A 19986-nucleotide genomic window follows, 5' to 3' on the forward strand; every position below is an offset into this window, starting at 1 on the left:
TCCCCTGCAGTCCTGAACTCAAGAAAAAATTTCTGCATTACCAGTATTCCCATTTAGCAGTGGGTCACAAGAAAACGGCTGGGGAAAAAAAAAAAATCCGGTTAAGAACACTAATTGTTAAGCTCTGATTCTTAAATGCGACGATATACTGGAATTACCGGGTCCCACCCCATGAGATTCTTATTTCACTGGTCTGGAGTACAGCCTTGGCACTGGATTTTTAAAAGTTCCCAAGGAAATGCTTACATGCAGCAAAGCTTGACAAGCACTGGGTTAGAAGAGGTGGCTTAACATTTTAGAAGCCCTGGAGTTCTCCTACTAGATAATTTATCCATAAGTGATTACAATGATAAATGTAAATTCTGAGGAAAAATATTTAAGTAGGTAATAAAAACTATCTTAAGTAGTCATCATGAAAATAATTGAGATAACATAATGAATGACACAAGGATATACTGACTGTCCAATAAATGTCATGTAAAGGTCTATAACAGCCTGAGGCCCTGTGAATATACACAATCTTGTCTGTCCTGGAATGTTTACCATTACAGCTTTGAAACAGAGTTGATAGGGAACTTGTTAAGCACCATTTACAAGTAAAAGCTTTTTAAAAAAATAAGTGACTCTACAATCAGGAACTCCAGCACCATGGGAAACCTAAATATCAGTGTATGCATACAGACACACACACACACATTAACCTAAGGAACATTTTATCAACCTCTACTCAGGGGAATACAGTCAATAACTGAGAAAGTAAACAAGAAACTGGACTAATACAAACACACTCCCAGTTATACAGTACAAACTGTAAGAGACTCAAGAGCATTGTGGACAAGGTCTTATTCATCTTTGAATACCTGGCACCAAATATATACCTTGCAAATAGAAAGCTGAGGACTAAACTCTCATTTTTTATCTTGCCCCAATTCCTATCTAAGGGGCCTGGGAAGTCATGCCCTACAAACCATAAATTTTCATCAGATAGGTTTTATTTAACCCTATATATCATGACTTCTTTTCCAACCTGACTCTGGCATAACATTGCAAGACAAGAAGAAAATCAAAACATTTTCCCCAAAACATGTTTCTTTGTCATATTTTGAAATGGCCCTGCAAAGCTGTTTTTTGTGAGGGGAAATTTGTATCTTTAAAGAATCGTTATTAACAAAACCGTTTTTTTTTCTTCCAGACCCTCCCAAGAGAGATTAAGATCTGAACAGGAAACATCTGTCATCTGTTGGCTCTAAGGGTAGCCACTGTAAGACTTCAAAAGAACTTTGGTCTCCACAATCTTTATCTTAACCTGAACATTCTCTTTCTATCAATCCCAGGTCTTTAGACAAACCCAATCAATTGTCAACCAGAAAACGTTTAAATTCACCTATATCCTAGAAGCCCCCCGACAACCTGGCTTTGAGTTGTCCCACCTTTCTGGACCAAACAAGTGTATTTCTTTTATGTATTTGATTGATGTCTCATGCCTCTCTAAAATGTATAAAACCAAGCTATGCCCTGACCACCTTGGGCACATGTTCTCAGGACCTCCTGAGGGCTGTGTCATGGGCCACAGTCAATCGTATTTGGTTCAGAATAAATCTCTTCAAATATTTTACAAGAATTCAACTCTTTTCGTCACCAAAGCATTGGCAAATGTGTATTGAATATTCCACTCCCACTCCACCTTCTTATCCATCCAACAAGCATTAACTGTGTGTGTCACAGGTATATGCTTTGGGTGATGTACTGTGCTAAATTCTAAACACACAAAAATGTTCACTATGATCTCCCTGCTCACAAGCAGCTTACTCCAGCCAGGATGACAAACCTTCCCTCACCAATCCATTCGTGCAAAAACAACAAAACCAACTACAATTAAAATAAGTAAAAAGTTTAGACTTTATTTAGGATCCACCATTTTGCTTTTCTGTGCCAAATTTCTACACAAAGACTGATCTGAAAACTGGCCATTGAGAGAGTAATATGGGAGTTGAAGGGTTAAACAGGTTTTCCTCCAATTGTCCTAAATTATTCTGGTCAAGCAGCCTGCTCTTTCTGGGTCAAGAAAGTAACAGCTTAATGGGGTAGAGGGTTGACAGGCAGGAGTCCCCATCAAGGAACTGATTCTCCATAGTCACATTACCGGAGGTCAGCCTTGCCCATGGAACTAATGTTACCACAGCAGATGGAACTTGACCCAACTGCCAAAGCATTCCCAGGTCCAAATACAGAAGAACCCAGAATAACTACCATTTTCCTTCCCACTCTATCTTATTCTTTTCAGGGCCAAAAACTGAATGCCAAAATCTATCATCGAGAGAGTTCCTGGGAGTTCCTGTGACAGTCTCAGGCTATCACATTCCCTGCTGGGAAGGCAAACTTAAAAGTTACCTGCAGGACTCACTGATTCCTAAACAATGCTATCTTTAGTTGTTTGTTGTTGTTTTTTTTTTAATCAAGCAAGTCCTTTGTTTCTGTTAACAATAATAGAACAGAACAAGTCAAGGAATGTCTACGAGATAAATACTATGATTGATATCAAAGGCCAGAGCAGAGCTGGGTTCTAAATTTCTCCCTCAATGTCTAAATGTCCACCACAGTTGAAACTCTGGGAAGCGGACCATAAAACCTAAAAAGCGAGGTGTAGAGCTGTCCCTTGGTAATCATGTGGATTTGTTCCAGGACTTCCTGTGAATACCAAAATGTGAGGATGTGCAAGTCCCTTACATAAAATCGTGTACTATTTGCATATAACCTATGTTCATTCTCTTATATACTTTAAATCATCTCTAGATTACTCATACCTAGTACAATGTAAATGTTATATAAATAGATGTTATACTATATTTGTTATTTATACTATTTTTTAATTGCTGTATTATTTTATATTATTTCTTCTGGAATATTTGCAATTCATGCTTGGTTGAAACTACACACGTGGAACCCACAGATGTGCAGGGTCAGCTGTATATATTTTAATAGAATCAGTGATACATTAATTCAATCTAATTCAACAATGGTACATGAAATGAATAAGGGACCATTCCAAGGATTGTAATAAAGTACAAGGCATTATCCTCGTCATTAAGACGTTTATCATTCAGGCATTTTTTCCAATAGCTATGGGATTTCCTCCATTTTCCCTGGAACAAAGAAAGTAGAATTGGTGGCAGCAGGCAACTGACGTTCAACTTAATATTAAGCACCTAATTTTCTCAAGTAGGTTTTCACCAACTCCCAAGCCCCAACTCTGGCTACTGAACAGGATTCCAAAAGGATCAACAAGACTCATTTAGCCCAGCACCAGGCACTGCTGCTATGCCTGAGAGATGGAATAGTGTAATAAGACTACATTCTCTCCTCAAGAAGCTCCAAGTTACTCTAACACTTCCAATCTCTTAGAAAATATCCTAAGCAAAGTGAAACTGGGAAGAAAGTATTACTGACCTTTAATTTCTCCTGCCCGGGCTTTTTTGTAGAGTCCTTTGACATCCCTCTGTTCACAAACATGCAGAGGAGCATCAACAAATACTTCAAAAAACGGTAAACTTGCACCCTCATGAATCTGCCTTGCATTGTTGCGATCCTTAAAAAAATAAAAAATAAAAATAAATTAAAAATGATCACACAAATCAAAAAGGTACTATGTTAATACTACAAATGAGTAAAAAGTGCTTCTCATCTAATTTAGTGGGAAATAGACAAAATTTATGTTTTTAAATATAAACTGAAAAAAACTCCAAGAAATTATTAGGTTAATTCCTATTACTCGTGACAATTTAAAAAGGCATACTGTTCTACTAACCCAGAATACTGGGGAGTTACAGAAGGAAAACAATGAATGCACCACAAACTCTTTCACCCAAATTCTATATGGATCCTGAGCCAAAGCCCAGCTTGAATGCAGGTGTCATCAGGCTTCTCTCTAATGTCACATTCAAACCCAGCCTAAGCTGGCATGAAAACAACTGCACAAGAAAGATTCATTCAGAATCCTGAGGCTAGTTTCTTTGCCAATAGAAGCCCCCTGCGCCACTTCTCCTCTCTAACACTCCTAAAACTTAACTTTTCTGCTCCTAACTCCCAAATCTCTAGTAACCACCCTTGTAGTTCCCTCTAAACCCTCCCCACTCTGTCCTTTGGAACAATGTTTCCTTCCTAAGTCAATCTTTTCTTCTTTCTGGTCTTCAAAACCTAACTCTCCCTTTGTTCCACATTTATACTCCATTAACCAAAGAGTAGTTGCCAATATTTTCAAAGTTGGTGCCTGCAATTTCTACCATCCTTTTTCCACACAGCTCATTTTAGCATTTGCCACCTTCCTTGGTCCCTCTGACAATCCTTACCTACTTCCACTCTGACCAGATGGCCATACTTCATGGTTCAAAAAAAATAAATAAATAAATCCCCAAGCATAAGTTCTCAATCTCTTCTCTTTCAAGCAAAATCTCGTCTCTGCCATACAAAATCTCTTCTCTGTCATACAAATTTATCTACATACTAATGATCCTTTTCTCCCTGCCACTTCTACCTTCACATATTGGGAATCCCCTTCCCTTTCATGGCCTCCTACAGGACCTCGTTCAACCCAATCTCTCTACTCCACTTGAAATCTTCAGCATTCCCCCTTTGCTGGGTTCCCTGCTCCCCAGTAACAAACAAGTACAAGTACCTTCATCCATTTAAAACAAATGAATGACTAAGGGAAGTGGTGCAGCATGCTTATAGTCCCAGCCACTTGGGGAGGCTGAGGCAGGAGGATCACTTGAGCCCAGGGGTTCCAGGCTGTAACACACTACGACTGTACCTGTGAATAGTCACTACACTCCAGTCTCAGTGACAGAGTGAGATCTTGTCTCCAAAAAAATTTTTTAGCATAACGAACTAACAAATCATATAAAAACTTTTCCTTAACAACAGGTACTTTTCAGTATTTAAAATACCAGGCCTCTTTGCTGCTTTCCCACTGTTATGCCTATGGATGCCTATAATGTTATTCCCTGATCTTTCCCAGGCAGACTCCACCTGGGCTCCTCCTACTTCACCCATCCCTTAACACTGGAGTTGCCCACACTCCCGCCACAGCCCACTGCTCACCTTACATAGTTCTTGCGCATTTCTCTCAAGTGCCTTCACAGTATAAACTACAACACATATATCAACACTGAAGTTTGAACCCTGAACTCTGTCCTGAAATTAAACACACATGTCCAATTCTTCCTATGTCCACCTGCATATACCACAGGTGCCAAAAACTAAGCATGTCCAAAACTAAATCCAGTCCCTTTTCTCTCAAGTTTGCATTCTCTCGTATACTTCCCAAATCAAGGAAGACCACACTCCACACCCACAATACTATACTGGTTCCTTCCCTTTCCCATACATTAATTCAGTCACAAAGTCCTACAGATGTTACTTCTAAATATTACACCAATCCAGTTTGCAATCTTTCCCTATTCCCTAGTTCAACCTCAAATCTCTTGTCTGAACAACCTCAACGTATTACTGGTCTTCTGGCTTCTAACTTGGATATGCTCAAAGCCACAGTCTACACTGTGGCAAAGGATGCAAATTTGACCATCTTACTCAACTCTTCAGAGACTCCCTGCCACCACTGGGGTAAAATCCAAGTTTCTTAAAGTGAGGCATCAGCCCTATACCTGGCACCACCATTCTCAGTCTTGCACTTGATGCTCTATTAATAATACTTGCTTGGTCAGGCTGTTTCTACCTTAGGCCTCCCCACGCCACAATCCCACCCCTACCAGCAAATACTCAACCCCTCTCTTCTGGATAAACCAATGTGCTTCCTCACAGCACATCTCCATGGTGACCTCCTCCAGGAAGCCTTCCCTGCCTGCTCAGGCTGATGAGGCCCCTTGCTTTCTCGGGGTTCTCAGAATACTCACTATATATGATCATAGATCTTATTCCAGTATATTAAAATCATCTCATTAGCTTTACAATGTCAGTGTCTGGAACAGCAATTAAGCTATGATCTTACTATTCTAACTATTCTTTTAAAGGAAAGTGTCACCGAGTTTCTATCCATGGCTCTCATCTTATTATATACTCTTCTGTATCTAATCATCCTCATCTAGGTTTCAACTAATAAAGTTAATGATTCCTAAATCTAGATCTCAATCCTACACAACTTTCCTAAACTCTAAAACCAATTTCCTAGATGGCCCAGTGGTAATCTCCACTTAGACACTCCACTAGCACTTCAAACATAATCCACCAAAAATGAAATACGCATGTCCTCCCCTCCTATCCTGTACTTCATAACTCAATCATACCAGAAAGCACCATACTTCATTCTGTGTCTCCCCCCCCCAACCCCGCACCCACAATCAGCAATCAAGCAGGAACCAGGTTTTGCTGATGCTACTTAAGCCTCAAGAGCCCTTAAATATGCTCCCATAGTTACCAGTCCCATTGCTGCTGCTCCAGTTCACACCCTCTTCCCTGAAGGAGCTGGTGCTACCATAAGCCTCCTGGTTAGTCTCTTACCTCCAGACCATTCTCATTCCAGGCTTCAAGGATGACCTCACTCAAATGCAAACCCAGTGACACCAACCTCTGTTATAATCTCTAACTATTAACTCCTTTTGGGGCAAAATTCTTTCTGAACAGTCCAGAAGTCACCACCTAGCCTCTGCAAATCGATCAGCTCCATCTCCCCTCACAATCATCTTTCATAGCAGTCACAGCAACTTACCTACAGTTTCCCAAAAAAACAAACTGTTCACATTCCATTGAGCATACTGTACTGTCTCCTCTGTCTGAAATAGTTTTCTCCCTGTGGTCTAACTAGTATACTCTGATTCATCCTTCATGACTCATTTCTAGCAGCAGCTCCTCTGTGAATCTTCCATAACACCTTTTATATATATCTACTTCATCACTTGCCTCAAGATACTGTAACTCTTCACATCTCTGCATTCCCACCAGACTACCAACTCCTTAAGAATAGGAACTATCAGGTTTATTTTTAGAACCAATATGCCCAGTTCAGTGGTTGACGTGGAAATACCCAATAAACATCTCTTGAATGAACAAATATAAACGTGACTGTACAGAAAAATACACATGTCCTATATATTACATGTTTCAATCCAAATATTTTCATGGATTTTCAGATGCCCTAAACATAGTCCAAACCTCATTATTAGTGCCTTTACAGATGAGGTCAACAAAGATTTTGCTCCATACTATGCAATCAAGGAGGCCGCAAAGCAGATCAGCACACACTCTTAGAGACCCAGGTGTCTGCTGACAGCTCTCCATAACGGGTATTATAGACCTCCCCCTTTCCGAGAGCTGCAAGATTCCCACCAGAAGGTATAAGAATGCCAATATCATATTTTTATGAAAACTGTGTATATCCAAGGATTCAGGAACTCTAAATAACTCTTACTATGCTTCTATTAATTAAACACTTTAAACTGACATATTGGCAATGATCCAAGCGTTTCAAGAAATGGTTTTTACAGAATGTTTTAGGACCCCTGCCATGGTTCAATTAAGTGAACCTGCGTAAATAATACTCAATCTAACACTTATCCATAATTCTTACAGGTCAAATCTTGTTTTTTTTAAAAAAAAGTCCAAGTAACCATCAAAATGTATGATACAGTACTAGAATTGTGCTAATATAATTTATTACATTTATTGAATAGTTATTACATGCCAGGCACTGTGCTAAGGCTTTAAATACATGACTTACCTAATCTTCAGAGCAACCCTATGTTGCAGGCATTACTTGAACTGAGGGAGGTTAAGCGTGCTGGCCAAGGCCACAGCAGCAATAACTGGCAGAGCTGAGATTTCAGCCCCTTTGTTTCTTTGGAGTTTCAACTCCAAAGACCCTGCCTCTCACCTCTATACTAACTCACTTATTCACTGATATCAGGGCTTCCCAAGGGAGTATGCTATTGTCCAACAAATGCTAATCATATAGTATGGTCCAAGAGCCAGGCTTGGCATCAAGATTACAAAGCAAGTAAGATGTGGTCCCAGCTGTCAAGGAGACAGTGGAGTTTTGAGGCAGCATAGCATCTAAGCTCAGGAGATGCACTATCTGGGTGCAAACCCTTGCTCTTCTACAAGTATAGTGTGTGATCTTGGGCAATGCACACCTTGTTTCCTTGTCTCCCCACTAGGAGACAAGAATTACTTTAGTTAATTCACAGAAAAGCACTCTAGCAATTACCAGAACACAGTAAAGTGTTCAATAAATGTTAATATTATTATCACTACAGCTACTATCAGTATCACCAGTGAACTGAGTTTTTAAAAATAACATATGCATACCTACAACCATCTGATCTTTGACAAACCTGACAAAAACAAGTAGTGGGAAAGGATTCCCTATTTAATAAATGGTGCTAGGAGAACTGGCTTGCCATATGCAGAATATTGAAACTGGACCCTTTCCTTACACCATATGCAAAAATTAACTCAAGATGGATTAAAGGCTTAAATATGAAACCCAAAACTATAAAAACCCTAGACGAAAATCTAGGCAATACTACTCAGGACACAGGCGCAGGCAAAATATTTCATGACAAAAACATAAAAAGTAATTGCAATAAAAGCAAAATTTGACAAATGGGATCTAATTAAACTAAAGAGCTTCTGCACAGAAAGAGAAACTATCATCACAGTGAACAGACAACCTACAGAATGGGATCAACAAGGAACTTAAGCAAATTTACAAGGAAAAAAAAACATTAAAAAGTGGGCAAAGGATATATGAACAGACACTTCTCTTAAGAAGACATACATGCAGCCAACCAATATGAAAAAAAGCTCAACATCACTGATCATTAGACAAATGCAAATCAAAACCACAATGAGATACCATCTCACACTAGTTGGAATGGCTGTTATTAGAAAGTCAAGAAACAACAGATCTTGGTGAGCTAGTGGAGAAAAAGGAATGCTTTTACATTGTAGATGGGAGTGTAAACTAGTTCAACCATTGTGGAAGACAGTGTGGTGAATCCTCAAAGACCTAGAGGCAGAAATACCATTTGACCCAGCAATCCCATTACTGGGTATATACCCAAGGGAATATAAATCACTCTATTGCAAAGATACATGCATGAGTATGTTCACTGCAGCACTATTCACAATAGCAAAGACATGGAATCAACCTAAATGCCCATCAATGATAGACTGGATAAAGAAAATGTGGTACATATACATCATGGAATACTATGTAGCTAAAAAAGGAATGATATCATGTCCTTTCCAGAGACTTGGTGGAGGTGGAAGCCATTATCCTCAGCAAACTAACACAGAAACAGAAAATCAAACACTATATGTTCTCACTAATAAGTGGGAGCTGAATAATGAGAACACATGGACACATCGGGGGAACAACACACACTGGTGACTATTGTGGGTAGGGATGGAGAACATCAGGAAGAATAGCTAATGGATGCTGGGCTTAATACTTAGGTGACGGGATGATCTGCGTAGCAAACCACCATAGCACACGTTTACTGATTTAACAAACCTGCACATATAGTCCTGAACTCAAAATAAAAGTTGAAGAAAATAAAATAAAGTGTTAAGGTACCTAACCTAAGTCTCAATGTATGGCTAGAAGTCAGCTGACAATGTGAGGGAGAAGAGTGCTTTCCAGGCAGGGAGGAAACAAAAATCCTGATATAAGAAATGACATAATTTTTTCAGAGAAATACACAAACATGGTTTGTAGTTGCTGCAATCTCTAAAATAAGAGGAACTATGATGCAAGCTAAGAACAACGAATTCTGAGCAAAGAAGCCATGGTAGGGCACATGTTAAGAAACTTAGATTTTCTTCGGAGTATGACATCTGTGAAGCATTCACTATAGGTTTATTAAGTCGAAAAGTCGAGCTTGAAATAATTTGGTCATTGGCTTGAATTCAACCACTGTGTCAGGGCTTTTTTAAAAGCAGGTTTTATCAAAACCGGATTTACTTAGAATGTCACAGCATAGAAATGTTTTAGGTTATTTTAATCCTATGTTTGAGGAACAAAGAGATGGTAGCTGGGGAGAAGCAGTTAGCCTCAAAGCACACACCAATGTTTAAAGTATGTGCTTTGCCTGATATCATATTTTTAGTAAATGTAATCAGAAAGGCAATGGCACAAAAACCACATACCTGAGTATAAGGTGATATGAAACTTGTGATGCACACTAAGCCAGCATCTGCAAACAGTTTAGCAACTTCTGCAATGCGTCGAACATTCTCTTCTCTGTCTTCAGGACTAAAGCCAAGATTTTTATTGAGACCTTGACGAATATTGTCACCATCCAGAGTGTAGCATGGAATACCATGGCAAACCAGGTACTCCTCCAAAGCCATGCTCACAGTAGTCTTTCCTGCTCCAGACAAGCCTAAAATTAAACAGTCCAAACAGATTCCATGTGTAAAGTTAGAAGTGTAACTATGTAGTAAAACTTTTTTTTTTTCCAGAAACAGGGTCTCGCTCTGCCACCCAGGCTGGAGTGCAGAGGCTGCATAGCTCACTGCCGCCTCAAACTCCTGCACTCAAGAGATCATGCCTCAGCCTTCTGAATAGCTGGGACAACAGGCACATGCCACCACATCCAACTTATTTTATTATTCGTAGAGACAGAATTCTCAATATGTTGCTCCAGCTGGTCTCAAACTCCTGGTCTCAAGAGATATAAAAAATTTTAATCACAGGACTAAATACATTCATTATGCACAGCAATCTCTCAGTAATGTTCTTATCTAATATTTCTATTTAAGATTTACCTCTTACCTAGGAAAACACCTACAGTTTAAACATAATAAGAGTTTGTTTTAATGAAATATCTATGAGCAAAGGTATCAGAAATCACTGATAAACTTCAGAAAGGCTTAACTAACTTTATTAGCAGACATGGTTGGGAATTCACTTTGTCCTCTCGTTACCACTTTTCTAAAGCAGCATGCCAAATTTTAAAACAAAGTCATATGCCCAAATTATTTCTGGTGAGGGAAGAAAAAGAAAGGACAAAAGTAAGAAATGTTACAAAGGTACCTCCATTTTCCTAGATCATCAGCACTCACAAACCACCTTGATACAACTATCTGAGAGTCCAATTTATAATATAATTAATCTTAATAGAACACCCTCATTTCAACTCACCTTCCTATACTAACAGTGTTTACTCAGTAAACAAGGGGGAGAAGGAAAGAGTACATTTATGCACAATTATTTGCCAACTTGGCGAGTGTTGTAACCAAGATACTTCTAAAGCAAGATATAAAATACTGAAGTCTAATGTACCAATGCTCTTGAAAGAATTCATGGTAGTACAGAAGGCTAACTGGAATAAAAAAAAAATAGAGGGCTCTTTTTTGGTTCCATATGAAATTTAAAGTACTTTATTTCTAATTCTGTAAGAATATCAAATGATAGTCTGATGGGAATAGCACTGAGTCCATAGATTACTTTGGGCAGTATGGCCATTTTCACGATACTGATTCTTCCTATCCATGAGGTTGGAATGTTTTTCCATTTGTTTGTGTCCTCTATTATTTCCCTCAGCAATGGTCTGTAGTTCTCCTTGTCCTTCACATCCCTTGCAAGTTGTATTCGTAGGTATTTTATTCTCTTTGGAGCAATTGTGAATGGGAGTTTATTCATGATTTGGCTCTCTGCTTATCTATTGTTGGTGTATAAGAATGCTTGTGATTTTTGCACATTGATTTTGTATCCTGAGACTTCACTGAAATTATTTATCAGCTTAAGGAGTTTTGGGACTGAGACTATGGGGCTTTCTAAATATAGAATCATGTCATCTGCAAACGGAGACAATTTGACTTCCTCTCTTCCTATCTGAATACACTTTATTCATTTTTCTTGCCTGATTGCCCCGGCCAGAAATTCCAATACTATGTTGACTAGAAGTGATGAGAAAGGGCATCTTTGTCTTTTGCTGGTTTTCAAAGGGAATGCTTCTGGCTTTTGTCCATTCAGTAAGATATTGGCTATACGTTTGTCAAAAATAGCTCTTTTCATTTTGAGATATGTTCCATCAATACCTAGTTTATTGAGAGTTTTTAACATAGATGTTGAATTTTATCAAAGGCCCTTCCTGTGTCTATTGAGATATTCATGTGGTTTCTGTCATTGGTTCTGTTTATGTGATGGAATAACATTTACTGATTTGCGTATGTGGAGAAAATTTTTGCAATCTACCATCTGACAAAGGTCTAACATCCAGAATCTATAAGGAACTTAATACACAAGAAACAACTCCATCAAAAAGTGGGCAAAGGATATGAACAGACACTTCTCAAAAGAAGACATTTATGTGGCCAACAAACATATGAAAAAAAGCTCAGCATCACTGATCAATAGAGAAATGCAAATCAAAGCCACAATGAGATATCATCTCATGCCAGTCAGAATGGCTATTACTAAAATGTCAAGAAACAACAGATGCTGGAGAGGCTGTGGAGAAACAGGAACGCTTTTACACTGTTGGTAGGAAATGTAAATTAGTTCCACCATTGTGGAAGACAGTGTGATGATTCCTCAAGGACCTAGTACCAGAAATACCATTTGACCCAGGAATCCCATCACTGGGTATATACCCAAAGGAATATAAATCATTCTACTATAAAGACACATGCACATGTATGTTTATTGCAGCACTATTTACAACAGCAAAAACATGGAACCAACCCAAATGCCCATCAATGATAGACTGGATAAAGAAAATGTCGTACATATACACCATGGAATACTATGCCAGCCATAAAAAGGAACGAGATCATGTCCTTTGCAGGGACACGGATGGAGCTGGAAGCCATCATCCTCAGCAAACTAGCACAGGAACAGAAAACCAAACATCGCATGTTCTCCCTCATAAGCGGGAGCTGAACATATGGACACAGGGAGGGGAACAACATACACTGGGGCTTGTCATCGGGAGGGCGGGGGGGTGGGAAGGGGAGGGGAGGGAAAGCATCAGGATACATAGCTATGCATGTGGGGCTTAAAACCCAGATGACAGGTTAAAAAGTGCAGCGAACCACCATGCCAATGCATGTAACAAACCTGCACGTTCTACACATGCATCCCAGACCTTAAAGTAAAATTTAAAAAAAAAAAAGAAGAGGAGGATATTTTGAGAGCATCAATATAGTGTCAGTTGCTTTATACATTAAAAACCGATATTAACGACTGTAGCCAGCTGCATTTTCCAAAGATGGCTGCAACTGAATATCCCATCCTACAAGTGTCTACAATGTGACTTTACTACTGTCACATCAAGAGGTACTAATTCCCTGCCCTGAAATGTGGGCTGGCTTTAGGGCTTACCTGTAGCCAAAAGAATGTAGTGAAATAGTGACACGATGTGTGACTACTAAGGCTAGGTCAGAAAATGCTATGCAGCTTTTCTTTGGTCACTTAATTTGGGAGATGCCAGTGACTCAATCCCTCGAGACCACTATGCTAACGTGATAACAAGCAGGTATACCAGCCAGTCTCAGCCCACTAACCTCCCAGCTGACAACCAGCAGCATCTGAGTAAGTCATCTTGGATATCCAGCCCAGCTGAAACTTCAGATGGCTGTGGGCCAGGCCAGCATGACAACAACCAAGCAAGACCTAAGCAAAGCTGCCTATCTGAGCCCTCTTACATCCCTTACCTTCAAAATGGTAAGCAAAGTTAAATGCCGATTGTTTTACAACACTAGGTTTTAGGCAAATTGTTACACAGTAACAGTAAGTGGAACAAAGGGACGGTGGCTGGGTGAAAGAGGCTGTTCTAGATTTCTTCTGAATTGTTTTTAACCACCAATTGAGCACCAAGTATCAGGGAAAAAAAATCTGAAACTCTAAACTTTTATACAACAAAAACAACCTAAATTATAATAAACGTGTCTGTTCATACATACATGTTTATTTATATGTTTTAAGTGCATATTTAATTTGAAACAAAGAATAAGCACTGTTGAAATTGAATTACTGACATAAACAGTTTCAGTTAATAATTACAGTCAACAGAGCAGTCAGAGGAAATTGGTAATACAAGATAAGCAATCCAAATCTAAGATACGGATAACTGGTATACCTGAAGAATAGAAACCAGTTCTACTGGGTTGAATAGTGTTCCCCAAATATTCATGTCCACCCAGAACCTCAGAAGGTGACCTTATCTGAAAATAGAGTCTTTACAAACACAATCAAAGTTAAATTAAGAGAAGGTCATACTGGATTAGGGTGGACCCTAAATCCAACAGCTGGTGTTATTACAAGGCTATAAGACAAAAGTAGAGATTGGAGTGATCCGTCCACACACCAAGGACTGCCAGCCACCAGCAGAAGCTAAGAGGGGAACAGAACAGATTCTCCCTTAGCACTTACCAGAGGAATCAACCTCACCACAAACTTAATTTCAAACTTCTAGCCTCTAGAACTGTGGGAGAATAAATTTCTCCCTCCCATTTCGTGGTTAATTTGTTATGAGAGCCCTGGGAAGTTAACATACCAACCAATGTAGAAACACAAAACAACAAAATTTCCCTAAAATAAAATCTGATAAAAAGTGAACCATGTCTAGCAAAACAGTATACAAAAATCACTCAATACCTTGGGCAGATCCAGGTTAAGCACCTGAATTGCAAGAAAAAAACAAATCTTGACTTCCATGTCCAACATCATTATCAAAAAACATATACATATGAAGGCTACAGAAGATTTGACACCACAACTGACAAGTTTAATCTATTATACAGAATACTGCATACAACAGGGGAATACATATTCTTTTCAAATACACGTTTATGAAAACTACAAGTTTTCCAGGTCCACATAGAAGGAGCTTGAAAGTCACCATTACATCCGAACAAGTAAAAACCTGAACAGAATAACTCTTCTTGGATCCGTCAATGAGGGTAGGACAAGGGGCAAACCACTGTCCCCATGAATGGGGAGACAGGCAAATGCAGGGAGTGACGATTGACTGGAGGAGAAACTCACTGTGGGGAAAAGTGCTGTGGGAACCAGGGTCACACAGAAAAACCTAAACTATAATTGATGAATGAATTAAGGCTCAGTGTGGACAAGTCTGAGAGTTAAAAATTTCAAAGGAACCTAGTTACAGGGAGGTCCCCACAACACTGAGAGTTTCACCTCCAGGAGCTCAATCAGGTTCTCACAGTAAGTACTGAAGAAAAATCCCCAAGTGCGTCCATTCTGAAATATACCAGAGCACCAGATTTTTTTTAACAAGGACTGAACTCAGGAGAAACTATTTAACCAAAGCCTAAACTGCTGAGGTTTTATTGGAACCTAACTGACCTGGGGGAAGGGAAATACCAACTCCAGCCAACTGTAGCCATCCTGTCCCAATTGAGGAAGGCATAGGGTCAGGGCAAGGTGATGACTGAAAACTTATTACATAGTAGACCATAGAGTAAGTACCAAAAAATCAAATAAGCTTTATTTATAAGTATCATTAGTGATGAAATAAATGGAAAATACTATGTTTAAGAAAAAGAGTACCCAATATTCTAAAGATCGATTTTCCCCAAAAATTTACCTTAGATACAATGCAATCCCAAACTAAATAACAACAGAGTTCTGGGGAATTGGTTAAATCTATTACAAGATTCACACAACACTAACAGCCAGAAAAAAAAAAAAAAAAAGGAAGTCACAATGGAAAAAAAAAGGCAACACTGCTGATGAAGAACAAGGTAAGAGGACTTACTCCACTGTATTTCAAGACTTATAAAAATATAGTAACTAAGAAATGTGGCATTAACAGAGGAACAGACAAATATATCAGTGGGACAGAGCAGAGGGCCCACACGTAAGTGGAGACCTGATAACAGAGCAGACACTGCAGATCAGATAAAAAAGATACCCTCATCAATCTATGTTCTTGGGACAAGTGATCAGTCACATGGAAAAAAATGAAAATGAATCTGTACCTCACACTATACACAAAAATCAACTGCAGATAAGGACCTAATTGAGAAAGACAAAAGCCTCTATTTCCCTGTATTTTTACAGGGAAATAAATAATTCCTTAATCATCCAGATGAAAAAAGGAAAGCTCCTAAAAAGAAAAAGCTTATTAGACTCACACTTCTTCAAAAACATTTAATGCCAGAAGACAACAGAGTACTGTTTTTAAAATTCCAAGACCAAGAAAGTATGAACCAAATATATATTTTACCCAGCCAAGCTGGCATAAAAGATAGTCAGACTTTCTCAAACATAAAACCTCCAGGAGTTCAGAACCTAATGGAAGGCCACCTTGCAAAAATTATTTAACAAGGAAATACAGACAATTAAGACCATTCAAATAAAGAGCTTGTGAGTGAACATGTCATAGTAAAAGAACCGATGGTGAGCTACCAACTACTGACCCATTAAGTACTATAAACCTTGGCAATAAAAATGTAACAATTTAACAACTGTCTGGAATGAAGAATGAAGAAATGGGAAGAATGTGAGAGTGTATCTGCTTTCATACAAAAACAAACAGACCTGTCTAAAAATGAAACATGATTTAAAAAACAGTAACTTTTTTGCCAATCAGCACAAATTTTTAAGAACTGGTAACAACCACTGTTGACAAAGACACTGGGAAATAAACACCCTCCCATACTGCTGGTAGGAGAGTAAACTGGGATAAAATTTTAGTGGGCAATGTGGCAAAATGTATCAAAATTTTAAATATAATTCATAGAAGTGAAAGCATCCATCATTTTTAAAGCTACTTCAAAATCTGTATCAATTCAGTCACTCACCAGCCTGCTATGACTAGACCAAAGGACAGACTCTATGGAAACCAACACAATAGAAACAATCAAAGGCCAAACAAAAGCTGAATAATAGAAATTCACTTTGTGAAAATTCTTACCACTCATTTTTTCTGGTTATACCATGCTATGGTTTGAATGTGTCTCTCAGAGTTCACATGTTGGAAACTTAATCCTCAATGCAACAGTGTTGAATGATGCGGTCTAATGGAGGTGTTTAAGTCATGAGGGCTCCACCCTCATTAATGGAATACTCCATCTATAAAAGGGATTGAGGCTGTGAATTCAATCTTTTGCTCTTTCTCACCATGTGACTCCTTCTGCCATATTACAGACATAGCAAGAAGGCCCTCGCCAGATGCTAGTCCCTCAATCTTGGACTTCTCAGCCTCCAGAACTATCAGAAATAAATTTCTATTCATATAAATTACCCAGTCCCTGGTATTCTGTTATAACAGCATAAAATAAACTAAGACGTATACGGTTTTCACTGTTAGCTTCTTAGAGCAGAATCTGGATCTTATTTGCACTCAGAAGTGTGTAGAATGTAATGTAGTATCTATGAAAAAGTAGTTTTAAGGTGCATTGTGGTTTTTACCTTTATTTAACAGCAATCCTATAAAAGAACAAAAAAAATTACAAGAAATGTTATTAAGCAACTATGTCAGTTATACGTCATGATGCTCCAAATACAAGAACAGAGCTCGAAATTTAAATATGCCTATGCCTAGTCCAAGGTTACCTATACGCACTATTTTTAATATAAATTGCTTTATCTCTCTTGACCATACCTGTTAGCCAAACTGTGCAACCACGAAAGCCACCTCTGGTCCCCACCACCTGACCTCTCTTGTTCCTGCTGACATGATGGGCTTGGTAGGTGACGTTGGTTGCTCTCTGCATTCCCTAGAAAAAAAAGAAAAAAAAAATTCTAGTTTACATGAGTCCTTTAAAAGGCAAACACATATTCCTTGCAAACACACAAAACTCCATGCAACATGCCAAAAGCAAAGAAAAATATAAAACAGTTTTTTTTTTTCCTTAGAGTACTGGCATGGTGTTTACTGCTTTACACATGCCAACTGATTTAATCCTCACAGCAACCCAATGACATAAGTACTCTTCCTACTAAGGTTTCACAGATGAAGATTTTAAATCCGAGAAACAGTAAATAACTTGCTGGAGATTCCAAAACTAGTGAGTGGCAGACTCCAGAGCCTAGTCTTTTCACACATTCATTTATTCATTCATCCATTCAGACAGTATCTACTGAGGCCCTACTAGTATGCCAAGTGAGCAAAACAAGACCACTATCCTCAATTAGCCTACATCCCACTGGGGAACAACGTAAACCAATAAAACTTAATTACAACATCAGAGAGTGGTAAGTGCACTGCAGAAAAATAAAATAGGGTAAAAAAGCAAACAGAGATGGGGAAAGAGTGCCTCTTTAGAGAGGACGATCAAGAAATGCTAAGAAGGTGATATTTGAGTAGACTCCCAAAGAAAGTGTGAAAGAGATGCCTATGGGTATCATGAGATAGCTACTTCTGACATGAATAAAGTAGAATGCACTGGTTGTAACTTCATGTTCTCCCAAAGCTGCTTAAAAAAAAAAAAGCATAAAATTACATAGGCCTCAAAGTATCTGAACAGGCTTTCCTCCAAAGAAGATATACAAATGGTCAATAAGCCACATTATTTAAATAATATTCAACATCATTAGCCACCAGGGAAATGCAAACCAAAACCACAATAAGATACCACTTCACACCCACTAGGATAACTGTAATAAAGATAGATAATAACAAGTACTGGTGAGGATATGGAAATATTGGAATCCTCATACATTGGTTGTTGGGAATATAAAACAGTACAGTCATTTTAGAAAATGACAGCCCCTCAAAATGCTCAATATAGAGTTATCATATGACCAAACAATCCCACGCCTACATTATACTCATAAGAAATGAAAACATATGACCACATAAAACTTGTATATACATGTCCATAGCAGTATTTTCAGAAATACATTGTTATTATCATTACCATGTTATACAATAGATCTTTCAAATTTATTCCTTGTATCTAAATAAAATTTTGTACCCTCTAATCAACATCTCCTCCAACCACCCTCCTCGACCCCCACTCCACCCCAAACCTCACAGTCCCTGATAAACACCATTCACTCTCTACTTCTACAGGTTCAACTTTTTCAGATTCCACATGTAAATGAGATCATATGGTATTTCTCTTTCTGTGCCTGGCTTATTTCGCTTAATATTTTGTCATCCATGTGGTGATAAAAAAAAGGATTTTTATCAAGACTGAATAGTATCCCACTGTGTAAATATACCACTTTTTTTATCCATTTACCAACTGATGAGCACTTAGGCTGATTTCATATCTTGACTATGGCAAATAGTGCTGCAATTTGCAATTAACATGAGAATGCAAATATCTACTCCACATACTGATTTCACATCCTTTCATTATATACCTAGTACTGGGATTGCTGGATCATATGGTAGTTCTACTTCTAATTTTTTTAGGAACCTCCATATTGATTTCCATAATGGCTATACTAATATTCCTGCAACAGCATACTAGGATTTTCTTTTCTCACATCCTCACCAACACTTTTGTCTTTTTTATAATAGCCATTCTAACAGGTGTGAGGTGGTAGTTCATTGTGGTTTTAATTGCACTTCCCTGATGATTAGAGAAGTTGAGCCGATGATTAGAGAAGGTGAGCCTTTTTTCATATACATGTTGGCTATTTGTCTATCTTCTTTTTAGGAATGTCTATTCAGATCCTTTGCCCATTTTTTAATTGCATTGTTTTCTTGCCATTGAGTTGTTTGGCTTCCTATTCTGGATATTAACCCCTCATCAGATGTATGGTTTGGAAATATATTCTCCCATTCTGTAGGTTGTCTCTTCACTCTGTTGATTGCTTCCTTTGCTGTACAGCTGATTTTTAGTTTGATGGACTCCCATCTGTCTATTTTCATGTTTGTTGCCTGTACTTTTGGAGTCATATCCAAAAAAAAAAAAAAAAAATCACTGCCTAAATTAGTGTCATAAAACTTTTTCCCTACTTTTCGCTAGCAATTTCAGAGTTTCTGGTCTTACATGTAAATCTTTAATTCACTTTGAGTTTTTTTTTTTAAATATGAGGTGAGA

The 19986-nt window shown here is 38.3% G+C and overlaps 1 protein-coding gene across 5 annotated transcripts in view; it reads right to left on the reverse strand.

The window, feature by feature from the left end:
- PAPSS1 (3'-phosphoadenosine 5'-phosphosulfate synthase 1) overlaps positions 1–19986 on the reverse strand; it is a 103641-nt gene that overhangs the window by 66948 nt on the left and 16707 nt on the right. For all 5 annotated transcript variants that reach the window (XM_005555626.5, XM_015450723.4, XM_015450724.4 and 2 more), the window contains 3 exons: positions 17592–17706; positions 10162–10397; positions 3448–3586 (listed from right to left, as the gene is read on the reverse strand). In XM_005555626.5, the coding sequence (XP_005555683.3) occupies positions 3448–3586; positions 10162–10397; positions 17592–17706 (490 nt within the window). The remainder of the gene's footprint in view (positions 1–3447; positions 3587–10161; positions 10398–17591; positions 17707–19986) is intronic.

Source organism: Macaca fascicularis, chromosome 5, assembly GCF_037993035.2.
Source record: "Macaca fascicularis isolate 582-1 chromosome 5, T2T-MFA8v1.1".
In the NCBI taxonomy this organism is placed as follows: Eukaryota; Metazoa; Chordata; class Mammalia; order Primates; family Cercopithecidae; genus Macaca; species Macaca fascicularis.